The 21,473-nt window shown below is 39.4% G+C and overlaps 1 protein-coding gene across 1 annotated transcript; it reads right to left on the bottom strand.

Moving 5' to 3' along the window:
* Positions 1–9,706: 9,706 nt before the first annotated feature.
* Positions 9,707–19,717, bottom strand: epm2a (EPM2A glucan phosphatase, laforin). The gene is made up of 4 exons (XM_026143096.1): positions 19,202–19,717; positions 17,731–17,905; positions 12,250–12,494; positions 9,707–10,966 (listed from the first exon to the last, which is right to left on the bottom strand). The coding sequence occupies exons 1-4, from the start codon at positions 19,446–19,448 to the stop codon at positions 10,683–10,685; spliced, it is 951 nt and encodes a 316-aa protein (XP_025998881.1). The 5' UTR covers positions 19,449–19,717; the 3' UTR covers positions 9,707–10,682.
* Between the last annotated feature and the right edge of the window lie 1,756 nt (positions 19,718–21,473).

The following is a 21,473-nucleotide window of genomic DNA, read 5'->3' as shown; positions in this document are numbered from 1 at the left end:
CACAAACTCATGAACTGTATATCTTTGACAGAACGTCAAAGGTGTCTAAAGTGTTTCATTTACTTCTTCATCAGTTTTAGATAAAAAATAAACTTAACCACTATCAGTTATACTACGGTGCAGCTGTAGTGTACTGTGTTTAATAAAGGGGGTATAGAGAAGAAGAAAACTAGAGCGCACCTTTATCTTTCAACACAAGGGAAGCACTCTTAACACAACTGTTAAAAACAGCCATATTAACCATCTTTACTATCAAATATACATTGGTTATGCATGATTTCATGTGATAATTATCCTTAAAAATACTTAAATACTTTAATGAAAAGACAATATTTGCCTTTTAAATGATCATCTAAGACATAAAAGTAAAATATAGGCTACACACTTTCAGTGGCTCACATGTGGCTAACAAAATAAACAGTAGTAAAATGGCAACGACCCAAAGCCTGCCTGCAAAGCCATAATACCTGCATAAATTTTCTTTTTAGAGCACTGAGTGGGGAGCACTTCAGTTCATCTACACTGTTATTCAGACTGATCTCAAAGGCACAGGAAATACACAACCATTACACATGAGATGCTATGCATTGGGTGCTGAAGAAAAAGATTCTCTAAATATCTTGTAACAAGAGCATCCACAACTCAAGGGCATCAAATCATCTGCTAAGAGGAGAAACACCAATGAACACAAAAGTTGAAAATAATCAGGGAATCGGGGGAGGACAGACAGAAATAAAAACCCAGGACACTGAAGAGAACAGCCATTCAAATTAAGACAGCAAGTAATAAAGGAAGACGTAAATGCAACACTAAACATCTACGAGACAAGGGAACAAAGGGGAACAGGCATAAACAGAATGAGGCAACACAAGGAAACAAAGTGAAGATGAAGACAACAACTACCAATTATAAAAGCAACCATTAGAGACTAAGTTAGAGTAAGAAGTAACAAGTAAATACTAAAAAACAAGGGCTTAATATCACCACAAAATAATCCAGAAATAAAATCAAGTATATGAAACATAAAACCTGAGCAGGAACTCAAACTATATCTAAATATCTAAATTAAGAATTCAAAACAGGAAACGAGAAACAAACAACAAATACATGCCTCTTTCCAGCAATTAGTTACCTGAGGTACCTGGATAAATCTTTTTTTCACTTTTTTCACAGACCTTTTTTTTTTAGGTCAGGTTAAAAGAGCTTAGAGATAGAAAAAGTCTTTGAGGTCAAATGTCTGTGTAGGCCAGCGGTGGGCAACTCCAGGCCTCGAGGGCCAGTGTCCCTGCAGGTTTTAGATGTGTCCTTGAACCAACACAGCTGATTTAAATGGCTAAATTAGCTCCTGCAGTTCTCCAGAGGCCTGGTAACGAACTAATCTTGTGATTCAGGTGTGTTGACCCAAGGTGTGATCTAAAACCTGCCGGACACCGGTCCTCGGGGCCTGGAATTGCCCACCCCTGGTGTAGGGTCTCGGTCATCCAGGTCATGGTACTCTAAGGAGTTTGGAAAGAAAAGCGACTGAACTGAGTTTCTTGAAGTCCAATAAGCTTCCTTGGTTCTAAGAACAAATGGTGGCGAGTCCAGAGTCTTTAAGCTCTAGTGGGAGGTGTCCCTTAAGTGTATAATTGACCCACTTTTGATCATGTACCTCGCCACGTGAACCAAGGTGTGAAAAGGGGTGCGGGTCATTATCAGCAGAGGTTTCAGGTGAAACCATTGGGAGACCCTGCCTTACCCTATATGTGACTTATTGGGATCAACTGACGCAAGACGTGAGTGGGCATTGAGGCACATGGGAAGGGAGCTCAAAACTGAAATATAGGTGGCAGACAGACATGGTGTTGTAAGCAACCCCCTCTGTTTAAAGACGGTCGCTCACATTGGAGATAGATGGCTTCTTTTACTCCTCCATTAAAACTGTCTTCTTTGTCCAAAATGTGAACATTGACATCCTCGACAGAGTGACCTTTATCCTTTAGAGGCAGATGTACAGCTTGTGCACTCAGTGTCTACAGCACAGTCAACAAATGGCAAACTATTATCCTTTGTATCTTCCCAGTGAACTTTATGTTTCTATCCACTGAGTTGATGTGAACAGTAAAGGCTTCTACTTTTTTGAGATTTAAAAAAAATGCTCTGGGTACTCAAATAGAGTAATAAGGTGCTATATAACTACAAATCTGTTTGTCATTTACAGCACTCTGGGGCCTTACCAAACCTATTGTGCCTAATGTACTTTTAAAACCTGACCGAAATAAATTTAAAATCACTAGAATGGGCAAGGAGGTAGGGTGAAGAAGTAGGTTGTTGCAAGCACCTGGGGTGTAGTGCAGACCAATGCTGTTTGAAAAATAGCTCGTCTGGCTGCAGCTCATTTCTGTGTTTCCTTCTAATCACACTGCAAAAAAACATTTCAAATGATTCACTCCAGTTCATGAGTTGGCGACTCTTTTCAGGGAACTAGTTTCTTTTGCTACCATCATGTTTTGTTACCAGCAGCTGATCATTGATGTGAGACATAAGTTGACCATAATGCTGTGCTTCAAGACCTACAATAAATTCATTCATATTTATTTTCAGAGTGGTGCAGCGACCATGATATTCTTTTTTCAGTTGTGATGGTCCATAGCTCTTTTGTCAATACCAGTTGTGAGATTTTTCTTCTGCTTCCTTCTTTTCAGGTCCTGATCAATAGCCCCTCTGACCTCAGACAAAGGGGCAGTGTTGGGAGAGCAATCTCAGGGATGGAAAACACATGAGGGCAGGAAGTAGAGCACGTGAAACAAGAAAACAAGGTTAAGCAACAAAAAGCAGCAGGAAATGAGAGACATAGTTCAGACTGTTTGTTCAAAACCTCCCCTTTTAATTTTCTGTGGCCTGTGACCTATCTCTAGAGCTGCGTAACCTCTGAAGAATAGTTGAGGTGCACCATTTGTCACTTTCTCATAGCAAAGGAGGTTTTAATAGAGCAATTTAGTTCTTGTCCTTGCAGCTGCAGAATGTCCTCTATATTGAGCAGAAGCTCTTGGAAAACAATGTCTTTCCTTTCCTTTTTCATCCTCCTCAAACTCAGTAGCATCTTAAAATCAAAAGGAGACCAAAAATGCGAAAGACCTTAACAATTTGGACACAAGTAAGTGTTTCCTACAAGGCTGGGTCGTAGTGAACATTGTGAGCTCCTGGTCCTGTCATAACAGTCACCAGGTTCAGAGGGACGGGATGAGATCTTCTTTCAAAAACACACGCAACCACAGAGTTACAGCGTGAAAGTACTACCACAGTAAAATGTTGTTTGTTTGATTTTCTGTGTAAGAAAAAAGATATATTAAAAGAGATTGAAATTCAGGTCCCAGGCGGGTTTGTGACTCAGAGTGGAGCTGCAGGTAACAGATGGGATTTATTGACTCGGGAAACATCTCTATCAGCCAAGTCCAAGGTCGATAAACGTAGTGTCTACCTGTGAAGAGCTGTCAGTCTTTTCTGAGCATGACAAATGGCGTCTCATCTATATAGACCTGCAGAATTTGACATATTCCTGCAACATTTCATGACAGAGTACATATATAAACAACAGTATTTGCTCAGCGTTGTGCACCACACACAACTCAATCACTCATTCCCCCCCCCTTTTTTTTGTTTTTCTGTGACACACCATCCTTTTTGTTTTCCATTATGGCACAACAGCTTTGTTTCCCTTTTACATGTTCACATCGCAATCTGTCCAGCTGACATTGATCAATGGCAGTGGCAGTGTAACAGACCGCAAGAACAACAGGGGTATTGACAGCAAGAATGGATTTTACAGAAAGCGAGTGACTACAGTAACACGGTGACTGATTGTGGGGAGAACTTGTCAAAGCAAATGACTTACTTCTTCCATTCCTCATTTTACGTCACCTACCACCCTTCCTTTCTTTCTGATGAACAGTAAGGTGCTCAAACTGAATGCAACGCCCGAGTATCATAAATGGAGGCTGGGATTCTAGTCGCTAATATTCCATCAACTTGTGCCTATAAATTAAAAGATTCTTTGCAGTCGAGCAACAGCGAACAAAAGTTTGGTGCCATTACTTTAAATAACTCTAGATAGGCGTGTAATGAGAGAATTCTTTGTCAGACAAAGAATAGCCTTGTCAAACTTCACACACAAAGCTGCATTTATTAAACCAAAGCTTTTAAAAATCCAACTAAGGAAGCTTCCAGCCACTGAAGCATGAATTTCAAAAGCAACCATTCAATTTATTCAGTCAGAAGTTCATACACTGCCCAAAACTATTAAAGGGACACCCACTAAATCAGGGTATTGCATCAAGTCAATTAAATGTCTGGGATATTGATCTGGTTGGTTAAGTAAGAGAGGAGGTTGTTAATCAGTTTCAACTACTTTTTGTACTAATGAAATTAACAATGAGACATCAAAAAACAGGAATGGTTTTAAAAGTGTGGGCCACTGACATTTTTTTTCCCATTTTTTCCCTTCTCATCTTTTTTGACTGTTGTGTCACTACTAGTAGCACGAGGCGATACCTGTAAACTAAAGTGGTCCAGCTCCTCCAGGATGACACAGCAATGCATGCCAACGCCAGAGGGTTTGCTGTGTCTTCCTGACATAAAAGCGTTACAAGAGACTTTTATTTTAGGAACACTGAACAGAAGATCCTTAACCCATCAGCAGGATTAATATCTGCTCTTTTGTGCATGAAGGAACAGGAAGAGCAGTGCCAGAACTCTGCACAATGACCTCCAGCAGGCCACTGGTTTGAATGTCTCTGACCAAACAATCAGAGACATTTGGCCCAACATCCTCCAGTGTGCCAGAGTATGTCAGGTGCCAGCACAGTGGAGCTTGATTTGCATTTACCATGGAACACCAGAATTATCAGGTCTACCACTGGCATCCAGTGGTTCACCCGGAGCACACGTGACAGACGTGAAAGTGTCTGGAGAAGCTGTAGAGAACATTATGCTGTTTGCAACATCAATCGGTATGGCCGGTTTGATAGTGGTTTCAGCGATGGTCTGGGGAGGGATATATATGAAGCGATGCACAGACCTCTACAGGCAAAGCAACAGCACCCTGACTGCTATTAGGCATTAAAATGACATCTTCCTACATTTGTTGAAATGTATAGACAATGGGTTCCTTTGTCAATATGCAGGCAATTTCTGGAGGAGGAAGGCATTGATACCACTGACAGGAGGTCACCTGACCTAAATCCAATAGAACACCTCTGGGACTTCATGTTTCTGCTCCATCCGACATCGCCAGGTTGCACCTCAGACTGTCCAAGAGCTCAGTGATGCCCTGGTCCAGATCTGGCAGGAGATCTCTAGGACACCATCCAGTGTCTCATTAGGAACATGCCCTAACATTGTCAGTCATGCACAGAAGCACACGGGGTCCGTGCAAACTACATTGTATACCCCCCCTCCCCTTCCCACAGCTGGGCATTTGTTGTGATGTGTTGTAACTCTGAACATGACTTGGTTCATTTCATTCTGCATGAACTGAACTTTGAGCTGGCTTTTGCAAAGTGTGAACTTGACAAACACTTCAGTCTGCATCTGCCAGGGTTGTTGGACTTCTGCCTGGGGGAAAGTGAATACCAAATTCTTCATTGCTGGATTTTTCTCAAGAAAATGGAGCCCAGACCATGCAAATGATGGACTAGGAATATATTAAGTAAATTTACTAGGGGTACCCACACTGATGCAATGAATATAAATCATTTGTGGCTTTATGCGTGTGTGACTTGTAGGCTTTCTTGGACATTTGGAACAGCTTTTCCTCTTGATGGTGAGTGAACATTCAACCTAATAGAACTGCACTGAAAATGAATCGTGTACTTTTTCAAAGGACAAAGTTCACATTCAAAATATAAGAACCAAAGTATTATTGGAAAAAACAAATTCAGCTTATTTCTATTTGATAATAACATTTATATTTAAATATGGAAAATAACTGTGCTCATCATATCTAAGAAACACAAAAGCAAGAATTAGGAGACTTTTAATTATCCCTTTTAAGATATGGTATGAGTGTCTGGCACGTTACTGAAAACAGCCTTGTTATAAAATCTTTGGAAAGTGACAAACATTTGTCTTTGAATGTAGAACTTGATTTGTGTTTAATCTACAGTACTGTGCAAAAATCTGAAAACTTACACATGAGCATGGTGTGTAAAGTGTCCTTAAAAATTTTGAGGAAACTAGACAAGAAGAGTACAAAAGAAGAAGTTGCAGGCCTAAAAAGATATCTACAGCAGATGAGAAACGGGGAAAAATCAAGCAAAGACCTGACAAGACTTTCTGATTTTGATCCATCATATTTTCCAACACCATCTCAAAAATGTCTAACCACTATCACTATCTGTCAATGATTGATAAAGATCTCTGTCTGAATGATCATAATCAACCATGGATTGGCCTTTCTAGAAGGAACAGTGCAACTCCATCAACACTCTCAACATAAACATTGAACCTATAGTGCTCTTTCTCAGCAGGAAGCCATATTTCTGCCTGCTGATTGCGTCTCAGTTTAGCTTCAACAACTCTTTCCCATCCACAACACCCAAAATGGGGGCGCCCATGGACGGTGTGGCTCAGTGCTCTGTATCATAGTTTTTGTTTGGAAGTGTGTGATAATTTTGCTTCTGATCCTATTTACCTTTTGCCATGCAAGCATCCACAGTTGGATATATACATCTTTTTAAAATTATAAAATGTTATAGTTTTTCTTAGTCTGTACTATTCAAGATTGATATTTGGGTTATCAGTTAGAGTGAACTGGTGATCATAAATGGAAGTTATTCAACTAATTGTGAACTCTGAAGTGCCTCAAAGGAACTGTCTCGGCTGTCTCATGTACATTTTTTGTATAGTTTTTATTAATTATTTTCTCTTAGCATTAAAAAAGCTTTGACTCGATTGTATGCTGATTATACTTCAATAACATCAATTTTTAAAAATATACTTTAAAGGAGGATTTCTTTAGATTCAGTACTTTTTGGTGTAAAAGGTTTTTTAATAACTATTTCCCTATAAGTTGTGACATTTATGTGTTAGAATGTGATAGATTTAGTCTGCTCTGTCATCTTCTTTGCATAATTTGAACCATGTCAGTTATAGTTATTTCAAAACCATGGCGTGACAAGAAGCATAGTGCATCAAAACTCACCAGAAACCAGTATGATCAAACACCTACAGGATTTGCCCAAACAAACCAAGACCCCAACTCTGTTACCAGCATCCTGGAGCAAACCCCTGACTGACCTGAATGTATCCTTGTGGATCCAAGCTGTTTTGACCACACATTAGGTGGGTAGTTTTAATGTTGTAGCTGATATCAGTGTATTTGACCAGAGGCGTAAACTGTGCCTGCACTCAATCAGTACTGCGTCTCAAGTCATGGATTGCCCTTTTCAAAATTCACAATGAATTAGAACTATTGAACTGATCTGAAACAGCCTGATTTCGAGCTGTTATAAAGTATTGAATTTAACACTTAATCTTTTCCAGTTTAATTTCTTTTTTCACCTGTGGCACAGCTCAGGTCATTGAGAAAATTACAGGATCAGTCTATAGTCTTTAATATCTGTCTACAGTTTAGCTGGATGTTTTATAACTCGCTGCAGGGGTGTGTTGTGAAAGTTGTCTGAAGTTCTGATTTGGATCCTTCCGGCATTACAAGAGATATCGGGGTAATTTCTCTCTTTGATACACTGCTGGGATTCAGCGTCCATGCAAACAATGATGGGATTCAGTCTTCACAGCTGGGAAGATCATTTCAAAGTACCTGAGCACAGCTAAGATATTTTGTTTTCATCTTACAGGCATTTCTCCTATTTCAGAATGTGGCGTTTTCTCCAACTAATTAGATTTCACCAGTTGTGAAAGTCTTCGATGTGTAGAAAACTTAGGATGTGAAGAAATTCAGTTTTGGCTGTTAAAAGTCAAAATATTATAATGTGTGTCCAATTAGTTTAAATACGGGCCCATCCGCTGATCTGCCTGGCCTTTTGAAGCTGTGGGGGGTATACTTAAGATTAACTGTATCCTTTAATGCTTAATTCAAGTTTACAAGGTTAAAACTGTGTTGGTGCTCATTATTTTTCACAGTTTAGCATCATATAGTAAATCCTTTTTTATTTAGTTTACATAGTGAACATGAATGCTGAGGACTGCACTGAAGTACAAAGTGTACTCTGTTAGATTTTAATTGAAGTCAGTGAACGCTATCCACCTTTTACACCAATGCATTATCAACACCAAGCCAAGAGCTTACTCACAGGGGGGAGATGTGAATGCTTAGATGTGTCTGAACATTTGAACCCAACACTAAATGGCTGCAAAAGTCATTTTGAGGCGTTGTATACTGTGAAGTCAAGACCCTACAACATTAGAGATGGAAACTATCCATCTAAATGAATAAGCTCTTTGCAACAGTGGGTGGGGGGGGGAAGAGTTTCACACAGAACCACGCTCAGGGTGGGAGGGCCACCTGCTGCTGCTAATTGGAGTGACGAGAAAGAGAGAAAAGCAGAGGACAGAAAAATGACAAACAGCATAAAGCGCAATGTGGCTCAAACTCTAAGATGATGTTACTTCTAAATGACTGCTCAGTTTTATTATTAATGTTTCAATTTACAGTAAAGATAAAATAGAAGACATTGTCGGTCTCAGTTGATCCATGAAGGCATAAAAAACAGAGGGTAAACTGCAGAAGGAAATGAAAAGCAATGATCTGTGACGCTTTCAGCATGAAGTGGATCTAGAAGACCGAGCAAAGAGAGTATATACAAGCTGATGCCATGCACAGCTATTGCAGGGCAAAATAATAGACACAACACAAGTGTTGGTGCACTGGCGGGGGTTTTTTTCTTTCATTTTTTAAATGTTCTGTGTCAGTTGCAAGTCGTCTCTGCACTTGAATTTGAATGCAACTTCATGCAACAGCAAATCATATGGGGTTCAGATGCTTTGTGATCAATCATTGACAGTAATCCATTTCAATAATTACAGCATGTTTATCAGCTACTTTGATATCTAAGACACGGCAAGCCCAACACTACTAATATACTGTTCATACAATAAGATGCACACAAACATAACACATGATTTTCTGTCAAATCAATGTTGATACCTTAGAAAACAAAAAAACTGAAAATAAATATAGAAAAGCATTTTCCTTCATGTTCAGTTTTGTGAATATTTTTAGATCTTTAGAAAACCGTGATGATTCACTTTGAATAGCACAGGTGCTTAGCTCTATCCACCCACCCATCCCCGCTGATCCCCTCATAATGGTGCTGCCTTCTGCAGAGACTCACAGAAACTAATAAAAAAAGTATACAGATTTGTGCTAGAGGGAAGAAATCTTTGATATTCTAATTCACTAATTTTCTTAACAAAAACATCTTCTGAAGAAAAGCAAATGCAGCATCGTCACAATAACAGTGTAGTCAAATGTTCAGAAATGACAACAAATAATGCTCCGTGTCTTAATGGGCTGTTATGTATGCATTAAAACGGTGTAGAAGAGATGTTTTTTCTTATTCAGCAGATGATTGGAAGAGCATCTGTCAGGTAAATAAAACATGAAATGCTATCAAGCGCTCAGAGTGAGAGAGAGAACGAGCTATATTCTTTGATGCCCGGGAGCTGAGTTCCTCTCATACACACAGGGAGAGACATTATTGATATATTAGTTTTAAATTTTCATTTGTAGCTTTGGCACAGAGTCATTTTCATGCAGCATTAAGTTCCATCTCTAAAACCTGGGAAATTACAAATTTCCTTTCTGAAAAGAAAGAAGAGATTCTCAGAAATGACAAAAAAAACAAACAAACACAAAACAACACAGAAAATGTATGTTTCTCTTAATAATTGACCTATTTCCTGCACGCAGGAAATGAGAAATATCAACCTGCATAGTTCCTGCGATTTAGTTGCAGTAAACTTTTAAAAGAGAACCTAATGTTTGCTCAAAACATCAGCTTTGTTTGTTCATTAAAACTTCGAAAAGCATTAAAAGAAAAGGCCTTTTACAAGCACCCATGTGGACATGTGTATATTTTTAAAGGCTGAGTTAAGGCCCTGAATGAGGGGGAGCCAGATTTTTTTTTAAAAGCCACATCTCCTCCTGCAGCTGTCATCTCTCTCCAATCCCCTCCAACCAGATGAGCATGGGTGTATGCACGATATTCATACAGCAGAAGATTAGTCAGTGGTATAAAAAGTACCCACTGAACCGCCACACTTTGATTCCTATTAAGACTTTATAACCTTTCTGCTTTTTTTTAAGGTCCCATAACAGACTAGATGTTTTTGAAGCCTGAAAAAAGAGCCCAGTGGAGGAGCAGGAGTCGAGTACCTCTTAAGAACATTTAAAATACAATACGCCGAAAGCCTAGATGGGATTATTTGCCCAGTGACGCCAAAAACATGCTGCCTACCCCAGCTTTTAAAAGCTCACACACCAGTTGGATTGATTGACATTTCTGCTGCCAGAACACTCTCAGATACTTGGGCTGAAGTGATACATTGGATTAAAGTCGAGATACAGATTTTAATTTTTAAAATTTTGCACATCAAGAATTGTTTTGAGTTTTCAATCATTTTATTTCTCAGAAAGTCCAAAGGATTCAGCTTCAGATTTCAAGCACAAAGCCACTCGGATCTCATGTTTCAGGGTCAGACATAGATGAGTGCAGCCGGCCAAACTTTTGAAGGAAGTCTGCCTCAGCTTTGACTAAAGCTTCCTCATCGATGTACACTGCTGGTCTCCTTGCTGCTACAAAGTACTGCACCTTCCTCAGGGTCCACCCGAGGACATACATGAGCAGGCCACACACAGCTGCAGTCGACCTCCCCACTCCAGCGTTACAGTGGACATAGACTGTGTGGCCATTCTCTAGGAGACCATGAAGCAAGAATACAGCCTGAGGAAGCATCCTGATCCGGCCTGCAGAAGAAGACGGCAACTCATAAAAGAGATACTGAGTATTTGTGTATTTTTCTTATCCTACTTATTTCAATTAAAGGACTGAAACCTCTTCCCCTCTCCATAATTTCTGTCTGTACTGCAGTCTGTGGCATGCAGCAACAGGTCAGTTAATTCCTGATGGATTAAATCTTTACATTTTTTCGAGCTCAGTAATGCTCCTGTGCTGCAGGCTGTGGTTTTTATACTGACATTACTCAAACAGAAATAAACAGTGAATTTGCTGGGGGCAGTTACCTGTAGCTGTAATTACTATAGGTAAGAAAGACTGAATGCATTCCCATAGCTCAAATGTGTTTTTTAAAGTTTCTGGCCAACGAGATTGGTAATAAATGGAAAAAAAAAAACCCATCAAAATTTGCTATTAAAGTGTTTGGCCACAGCATCGTGCCAGAACAGTTCCAGTGTGCTTGCAACTCTAATGGAGGGATAGATGGCCATTTTTCCAAAAGATAGTCTCTCATTTGATGTTTTGATGATGGTCATAAAGAAACATACCGAAATGCTGAAAATCCGTCATTGGTGTTCAATTAGGTAGGAATGTGATGACTTTGAGGTCATTTTCGCCCTCATCCAAGCATACAGTGATCACTTATTCCATATGAATAGATCCTGGGACAGACCGCTCCCATCATATTGGAAATAATTCATCATGGGATAAAAATGACCTCACAGAACAAACCAGCATCTTAGACATGTACCAGTGTCTAAGATTAAGAATATGCTGATAATTTATCTAATCACAACACTTTTTTCTACTTGCAGGCCACAGGTACAGTTTTTGTCCCACTGCACTCAAACAAATCTGCATCTTTATTTGTAATGAATGGTTCCTTTTATAATATCCTGCTCTGTGTAATTGCTGATGGAATATAATTGCTGATACAGGCTGTTCTCATCCCGTACTCACACTCTCAGTCATCTGTGGAAGAATTGCTATCAAATGGGCATTTCTGTCTTGATGAATGTCCAAATTAAATTGATCAAAGGCATAGGGCCTGCTTTTCTCACACATGGATTAAACCTAGACTATAAAACTTTTTTTTTCTGGACATCTTCAATTTGTTTTTCTATTACTGTCCATCGGGCTTTACCCTCCGAACAGAATTCCCAGTCTCATGTTGAACCTTTGAATAGCTCTAAGTTCATAATGTTTTAATGGGGTTAAACACACTTAAGAGGTTCTACTAGGAATTAAAAAGGGCTTTTTCTTCAACCTTGTATGACCAGAAAATCGTCCTTACCCTCAGTGCTCATGTCCGGTGTGGGCAGCCACACATACACAAGGCCACAGTCTCTGTACAAATGCATCATGGTCTCTGGGGTCATGGTTTCGTCGGGGTTACGCCGGCAGCCGTAGGAATTGTTCACCACATCCCACTCTGTCTGGAAGTTCATCACTGCAGTGATTCCCAGTTCATACTTCATCTTTACTGTCACGTGTTCCACCTGTCGAGGGCAGCTGCCCAGCCAAATACGTGGCAGCACCCTGGGGTCAATAAAAAGACGTGTACACTGATTATTTACTTGTATGTTAAAGTGATGATTATGTGCTAAATGTTCTAACCTTCTAACAAGGCATTTTCATCTCAATTTTTTTTAGATCCTACCAGCCAGACCATCCATTAAAAAACTTTCAAGTGTCACAGTCTCTAACTATGTGTTTATCAAGTATATAATATGCATAATAAAGAATAAAGAAGAATGAAATGTGAAAACACATTTAAAATCCATAAAGAGAGCCTAAAACTCTCAGTGGGTAACAAATAAAATAGGTAACACAGAGGCTGATGGACAGCGAAATAGCTAGGACTTTCAAGGTGCTCCTATAAGCAAAGCAATGATGACAGAGCTATCAGAACAAAGCTGACCATTATAGGTCAACAGTAAGCAAAAGTGGTTCACTTATGTGTCATTGTCTTACCTTCTTCACACTGTTCCTCATAGCAGTGATGCTTTATTGACCCCCTCATCCCCCTAATTTTCTTCCCGACCACTCTGGTTTGAGGCAGACTCCACTGGTGTTCATTAGCATGCATAAAGTCAGCGACTAGGACCTGACAGGCAAAACAAAGGCGACGCCTTTAATACCTGATGTCCCAGAGCAGCTCTGCAGTGGAAGTATCTGGAGCTTAACTTCACCTCTGTTTTTCCCTCCCCACAAACCTCATCATATCACAGTTTAGTGATATGTCATATGTGGATGAATTGTGTGGAGTCTTGTTGTTTCCACTGTGCCTTCCTCCCATAGTACTGGTTATGGTACAAATTCTAAATTCTAAATGCATAAATTGCCCCTCTCTATCATCCCCGTGTTGGACTGGTTACCAGTTGACAATTGCTGAGATAGGCTGGAGCCCTCCTATGACCCTTGATAAGTGGTTAAGAAAATGGATGGATGGAAGGACTCTTATTATATGAACCAAGCAGCTAATATAAACCGAAAAACAACAAGTTGTGTGTAACCGTAACCTGATTTCTTGTTACCTTTCGAATGTGTGTAGCATTTTTTCCTACTAGTTTATTTTAAAATGGAAACAAAAGATGCACTGGACGATTCTAAGAGTTTATTTTTTTCCTTTTCATGAGCTCATACACTTAGAAGTGCAGTAATATCCTATCTTATGAGAAAGATGCCTTTTTTGTCTCTGGTCTTTAGTTGTGAATCAAACTGAAAAACAAATGTCTCAATCTGTTGAAATAAAAATGATAAACATCATAAAAAAAGGCTGAGTAAGCCTTGGGCCTTCTCTCTAAATATGAGCTTGATAGATGACTTACCAGCTACAAAGTGAGTGGTCTCCCTGCGAATGTTATAATGACTTACTGCAGAGTGTGTGTAACACTTTGGGCTATATGGATGCAAGGTCTGAGAGACTAATTTAAAAAGCTATTAACAGGGAAGATACAAAGGCACAGTGCTTCCTATTGAACACAGGTCCTTGACATAAGCCTTGTAAGGTCTTTGGACACAAATTAAAACCTGATGGCACAAGCCAAGCCAGCTCATTCTTATGCAAGTTATGTGCTTGCTGCCTCAGGGGTCTGGGGCTAATTTCTGAAGTGCCTGGTATGCCATGGCACCGAGTCTGTGCCTTACAAACGGAGGGCATGCACCGGTAACTACTTGATCTCTGCCAGTTAAGACCAATATGTAGCGCTCATTGAAACATGAACATACGGTGGGAAATGATTGCGGAGATTTATTGAAATGCTAAACATACGTGGAAATACAGCATATAAGGCAGAAACAGAGTTTGGATTTTATGGATGTGGCAGCCTTTTATTCCATTCTCTGTCAAGAGGATTCAAGACTGTTCCAGTTATGTGGAGATGCAGGCTCTGGGGAGGCCAATCCATGGCTGATAGTCTTTTTTTGGGTCTCTTTCTACCCAGCTATGCTTTTACTGCACTGGCAGTGTGGTTGGGATCATTTTCATGCTGAAAAATGAAGCTGCTGCTCATTAGATGCTTTCCAGATGATATTGTATGATGGATAAAAATCTGATGGTAGTTTTCTGCATTCATAATTCCATCAATGTTGATAAGATTCCCAACAACCAACAAAGAAAACCATTTCACATTTGGATCCATCACTCCACGGGACCTGTTGCCATTGACTGTAATTTGCCATATCTCAGCTTTAACGTCATTTTCCCGTCTTGATGGCCACCCTTCTATTAAGACCATCTTTAAGAAGCCTTCAGTTAACAGTAGATAGATCAACTGTTGGCCCTTGTGCATTTCTTAGGGCCTTTGACAGGTCTGTGCTGGATTTTTCTTAATACATGACTTTCAGATACTGTTCATCAGGGGTTTTTTTTTTTTTTTTTTTTTTTTAATTTTGTAGGTCTTCCACTTGTTTTTTTCATCATTTTCTAATCCAGTTTCCTTAGATTTTGGAAGGAGACATACAGGACTGATTCATCCCCTGAGTTAGGTTCCCTTTTTATGGTTGAATGATTCATAGGTCAGTGTTAAGCCTCTTAACACAGACCTATGAAGACAGAAAATGTTCTGACAACAGGTGTTGGGATCTTATTTTTACACTTTATTTGACCCAAGAAAGGATAGTAACAACACTACGAGATTAACTTTCTTAATATCCATATGTTTAACAATACACTTGTACTTAAAAGTTCATCTTTTCTCACTTTCACAGTTTTAAACCATCTTGAAATCCAATGTAAGCAATGCAAGAGAATAACGTATCAGTCAAGTAACCAGCGCTGTATGAATTGCCTTAGAAATCCAAATGAATTCTGAACGATGCCATCTCCTCTCTCTTAAGAACCCAAGCAAGGTTAAGGAGGTGATAATACAACTGCTAGTGGTCTACCTTTTTTATGGGTAATCATTTTAAAAGTGACAGAGGAGTTATAACTAAATGAGGAACGGCAAGGTTAAAAAACAAAGACGAGAACCAGGTTTTGTCTGTCCTGTAAAGAATGAAGGTTTTTAAACTCAATGACTATCAGGAAGAAAGGACACGGTGACACGACTAATGCTTGAAGTACTTCGCAGAAATCTTCTCTGACGTTTTAGTGTCAGAACGGAGAAGAAATTAGGCGTTCATGGACAATACAGATGAAAGCACAAGGCTCGTTGCTGAATATGCTTAAGTTTGAAAACTGTAAGAAAAGTGTAAGAAGACAGGGTGATGCAATTCTCAAGGTTGTTCAAGTAACTATTTGGAGGCATAATTTTTAAGACACATGCCACATAGTGATAATATCCAAGGCTCAGTTTCCAGCAGAGGAACCTCCCACCTTCTTCTTTTTGGCCTTGTTTTGGTCTCTCTTAAAACTGCAGACCGACAAAAGAAGGCAACATTACCAAAACTTAATTCTGAAACAAAGAAACAATCATATATATATTAATTCCCCCCAGAGGAGCTAACTAAGTTTTATAGCATTATTAGGCAAATATTGCAGAAAAGATTCAAAAATCATTGCATTTCATTATTACGTCTATGCATGTGTGTGCGCGTATCTGGCTGAAGAGGAAGTGTGGTGTTGGGAGTGAGCGGTGGTGTGGATCTCCATTTGTATATACTCCAGGCTACAACACGAGTAGCAATCTGGAAGTTTTAGACATGGTGTAAAGAATATATTAATGTCCAAATGGCTAAAAATCACAAAGAACCCCCCAAAGGAATACTTCTATATTTCTGAGAAGATTTTTTTTATCCACTTACTTGCAGAGAGTTTGCAGAGCAAATATATAAATCATTCCCACGTCTGTATATTAAACATGGAGCTACTTTCAGTGAGGTGAGACTTGTTTGAAACGCAGATGGACCACAGGTGACTCTCAGGCTCTGTCTGAGGGTAACAAGATGTGCGTACTAGCACCTCTACACCTCAGGTTATTAAGTTATAAACTACACCCTATTTTCCACTAGGTTGCCAGATTGACTTTGCTATCCTTTTTTTCTTTACTGCTGGCTTGAGCTGGCTTTTGCCTCATGAGGTATATAGTTGGATCAACATTTGCTGTCATCCCAATAACACCATTTTCAGAGAAGGAAGCTCCGTATCAAAAGGGTCTGGGGCGCTAAACTAACCTACCTGCAGCCCAGACCTGTCACCCACTGACAACCATGAAAGTATCCAACAGGCTTGTTCTTTAGCTCCTCGGACAGGAACCTGTTAACTGTTCTCGCCTTATGCTTAAAGACAAAGGAGGTGTTTGCGGTTAGAGCTCCTCAGAAGTGGAATGACCTGAGGAAATACGCATCGCCTCATCTGTGTCTTCTTTAAATCACTCCATTCATATTGTGAGGCTTGTTTTTTTAAATTTTGTTTGACCATCTTCTAATATAGATTCAGAGTTTTTGTCACTCTAAGCTCAACTTATATCGTTAGTTTTTATGTCAACCATATAATTACAGTGGAATCACATTGCTTCTTAATCTTAGTTTGACGTTGCACTTGAGTCATGAGGGTTATTTTAATAGAAATGCCCATTTTTGTGCTTTACAAATAAAATGTATTATTAATTTCAAAGCTGTTCCAGTTGATTTCTCAGATGTAACAATTATAGAGAAAAGATGCAACACAGAGTAAAGGAAATGTGTTGCAAAATGGTGATTAAAGAGCTATTTATTAGATGGACCAGTTGTGTCCATCTGACCTTATTGCTAGCATACTTCGCCTTTACTTCAACACCTGTGCTCTTCCTCTTTGTCACCAGATTGGCAGCCCCATATTCACCATCCTTTGTCCAATACGCACACTATCCCTCGTCTGCTCACGTCCAAACCACCTCAGCCTTGCCTCTCTAGCTTTGTGTTCAAACTGCTTAACCAGAGCTGACCCTCTGATATACTGATTTCGACTTCTGTCCATCCTGGTCACTCTTAATGAAAATCTTAGTATCTTCGTCTTTGCCACCTCCAGCTTGGCCTCCTGTCAATCTGTCAGAGCGACCATCTCTAAACCATACATCACAGCAGGTCTCACTACCATCCTTTAAATGTTCCCTTTCAGTCTCGCTGCTATCCTTCTATCACAAATCACAAACCTCAATCACCAAAACAAATAAATAAAATAAAACCAGCCTTTCCTAACCCACTGAACTGTGATCATCATAGAATTACTTAGTAAAAGTGCAAAAAACTGTCTTTACATACCGAAATTTTAAGAAGTGTACGAACGCATAACACTGCAAATTATCCTATGATTAGAACATCATGTAGAAAGCGTGTATATGTACTGTATTACCTGGAGAAATGCATGGCCTTCTGACCAGCCACACTGAAGTAAAAGTTGGTGGTGTGCCTCATCTCATCTGTGTGCCCCGTTTCTTCTATCCAGTGGCCGATCGGGTGGCAGTACACGCCATCCACCACATTCTTATCATCATATGTACACCATCTGTCATGGCTCGGCCCGCTTCCTGGTGACAATGATGTCAAGCACGTTAATGCATATAAATCAGGGACGTCAAACTGATTTTCCACGGTGTGTCACATGCGGCCCAGATCTCGAGTGTAAAGTGTAAAGAGGTTAAACTACACATTTAGCTGAGATGTCTTGAAATAAGAAACAGATTTCAACAGTATTTCTCAGTTTTTCTACATGATAAAGAGATGGTGTTGTAGTAAACGAAGAAGAAATGTGTCAGCATGATTTAAACTGTATGACAAAAATATGTCAAATTACATAAAAATAGAAATGAGTTTCAGTTTTCTGGGCCCACTGTAAAAAGCATACATTTCTATAGTGATTGTAAAAAAACAAACAAAAAACAGGCACTTTTCTGTTATTTAACTGTTAAATAACTTAATTTCTGTGATGCACTATAAATAGCCACTGGGGGGAATTCTTTATCAACAGGAGAAGTTGTAAAACTTCTTATATTCTAAAGCTATCCAGTGTGGCAGATTGGAGTAATCCCTGGGACGGGGGCTGATTCTGGCCTCAGGGCCTTATGTTTGACACCCTTGTTATAAACTGTCCAACCATCGGCGTAACTTTGTGCTGAACATTGGGGGGGGGGTCAAGATCTATGTCTAAATAAATAAATAAATTCCTAGATGATTAAACATGTAACTATTTTGCTGGTAATACCTGAAATGCGTAAAGAAAATCAACAGCCTATTTATGCAAGATAATTCATAATTTTATTAGGGGGGGGGGGGGGGGGGGTATATTGGTTGGGTCTGATTATTGGGGGGGTCATAACCCCCCTTACCCCCCTGGAAATTACGCCCCTGTGTCCAACAGTAGGACCATATGACTAATTTCAAATGAGAAATATCCATTTATCCATCCTACCTGTTAAAGAAACTTTCAGAGGAATCCAGTATTGCATTACTGTGCATTCATTCCTGGGTGCAGATGATGAAGTATAAATGCTGAACTCTATCTGTAAACCGTTATATTCACATGCTGAATTTCAACTGTTAATTTAAACTAAAAGACTCAATAGTTTTTTCGGATGTTTTTCAGAAATTTTAAACTTTTTTAGGTTTGCAGATTCAATGCAATTTGTTAGCCACTGAACATTTAGTGTCACTTACCGCCATCATGTGGCACTATGAAAACATTGCACAATAGCAACCAAATATGGCGCAGTCATATTTATGTCTCTCCCCGCTAACCTTACAGTAATTACAGCAAATCTGTGAGACGTCTGGAACCTACATGTGAACCAGATGTGATGCGCATTAAACCAGAAGTGCACAGGTACCTTCCCAGATAAAGGTGCCTCTGACTCTTTGGATGAACTTGAACCACAGTGTGTCTCTGTGGGGCTCGGCCAGGTGCACCTCACCGATCCACAGACACGGTTCTGCGGGTGACGGGAGTTTCTGTGTGGCTTTCATCCGAACCGCTCTGTTCGGGTCCCAGTTCCCCATTTCAGCACGCGAACCCAAAACAAAGACGTCGACCTCCGAGGACTCCGGAGTGAGAATGACGCCGAATCTAAATAACATGACCGCAGGCTTGCCTAAATCTGTTCAGCCGATTATGGTATGGCGACCTTATGGGTTATTATGGCTTATAATGTTATAGCAGCTATTGCGTTACATTCGCGACGTTGTGACTGTATGGTGTAGCCTAAAAATAACCGGGTGTAGTTGGACAGTTCAGTTTGCAGCAAAGACAAGAAAAAGAGAATGAGGTCCCACTCTGCCAGGATTATCGGGCACCTTGCAGAAGCCACGTAAGACTGGACGGCTCAAAGTACTGCGCTTCAGAAAACGCATTACTCTGTGGGCAGCATCTACTCTTAAGGGAAAAGTATTGTATTTTCAATACATTCATTTTCTTTTCTTTGTTTTTTGTTTTTAACGTACTTCTGTAGTGCAATAAAAAAAAAGGAAGCGTGACAGATGGATAACATTTATTGCTTTATAAATAACTGGACACCAATAACTTGAGTTTATTATATAATATTATATTACAGTGCATTTCTAACTACTGTAGGCAGCAAACAATACTTTTCACTAAAGATTTTTAGAATTTGAAAGAAAGGCAGACGTGAAGTGCGAAAGTGAGATCAGAGGTCAAATGTGACATGATTTTTTTTTGCAAACTATAACGTGATATTTAGAATACCCAGATACCAGTATAATTTTCTAATTGTGGCATTTGAATTTTAAGTACAGCTTTAAAAACAAAAGAAGAGGTACAAAAAAAGCACAAAGTAATGTGATATTTAAAAACATTATTTAGAATAGGATTCCCTCTATGCTTGTAGTTTGTCAACACAAACAATGGCAGTGAGAAACGTAGTTTTAAATAGCTATACGTAGCTTTATCATCACTTTGGCCTTCAGATCAGCTGTTGACCTAGAACAAGCCAGAGGTCAAACTTGACACAATATTTAACATTTTTATATAGTACATTTTATGTGTAGACAAAACCACCACACTGGTAATGGTATCTAAGTTCTCAGGGTTTTTTTTGTCAATTTTTAATCCATAAATTATTAAGTTGACCTTCAACTTTGGTGGATATTTATTGTGTGCTTACATTTAAACATGTAGTGCTTCTAGAGGCAACAAATGCAACAAAATAGCATTTAAATAAATCCTACAAACACAATGAACTAAATTTGCCATCCATAATTTACTACAAAAGATCCTTTTTAACACAGAATAGAACATCTTAAGCTGTGTGGTGTGGTTGTGATTGTTGCCATCAGGCGTTTTCATTTATTTGGAATGAGAGAAGGTATTACCAGAACAAGCACATAATTGCTTTGGGTGGCCGAGTGCCAAAACTTGGGCTCTGTCCTCTAATCCTTCACAATCACTCTGCATGTATAGGGCTAACATCCAAATATTTCTGGTCCTCAGTAATAATAACAATAATAATAACAATGACAAAATGCTGGTTTTATACAGAGTAGAAGTAATGTGGTGCACGAGAAGGAGGAGAATCCAAAGAAAAGCAAGGATGCGTGTTAGGCAGCCAAGTTCTGTGTTGCAGTGAGCCGATAGGTTTGCAGTGCTTCAGGGTTTTAATCACATTTCTACTCAGAGATTAGGCAATAACAGAAACTTTAACAAATCCTGCAGCAGAAAACGACACCAGCAATGTGTGGATTAATCACAAGGCACAGTAACTTAATTAATAGAGGCATGCTCAGGACCTGACTCGACCCTAAATGGTGATTTGTGTTCTTCTACACACATCTTTTAAAGTAGAAGCATTTTAATAAAGCAGCACTTTTCTAGATGAATCCTGCCCTTTATCAGCCTCTAGAGAACAGCTGCCTCTAAGACTGCACAACTAGCTTCGATTTCAAATAAAGGGGGTCAACCTTATAAACTGTATTGATTCTTCTTTAGCCGTCTCTTGAGCATGTGTAAAATCTGCACTTACATAGTATTCATTTTGTTAGATTACTTGTTTTTCCCTTATTAGATCTGCTCATTTTTGACTTATGGATGTGCTCTCTTGTCGGTAGAATTTAGGCCATCATGCACAGAATTTGCCACTCATCTGACCG

This window comes from Astatotilapia calliptera, chromosome 15 (genome assembly GCF_900246225.1).
Source record: "Astatotilapia calliptera chromosome 15, fAstCal1.2, whole genome shotgun sequence".
NCBI lineage: Eukaryota > Metazoa > Chordata > Actinopteri > Cichliformes > Cichlidae > Astatotilapia > Astatotilapia calliptera.
This window is presented reverse-complemented; position numbering and strand designations above follow the sequence as displayed.

Bases quoted from the DNA above. Each gene is read 5' to 3' on its own strand.
- epm2a (XM_026143096.1), bottom strand. From the start codon at position 19,448: ATGTTATTTAGATTCGGCGTCATTCTCACTCCGGAGTCCTCGGAGGTC. The intron at 17,906-19,201 runs GTACCTGTGCAC...CATTGTCACCAG, and splicing joins AGGCACCTTTATCTGGGAAG to GAAGCGGGCCGAGCCATGAC. The intron at 12,495-17,730 runs GTAATACAGTAC...TATTGACCCCAG, and splicing joins AAGGCCATGCATTTCTCCAG to GGTGCTGCCACGTATTTGGC.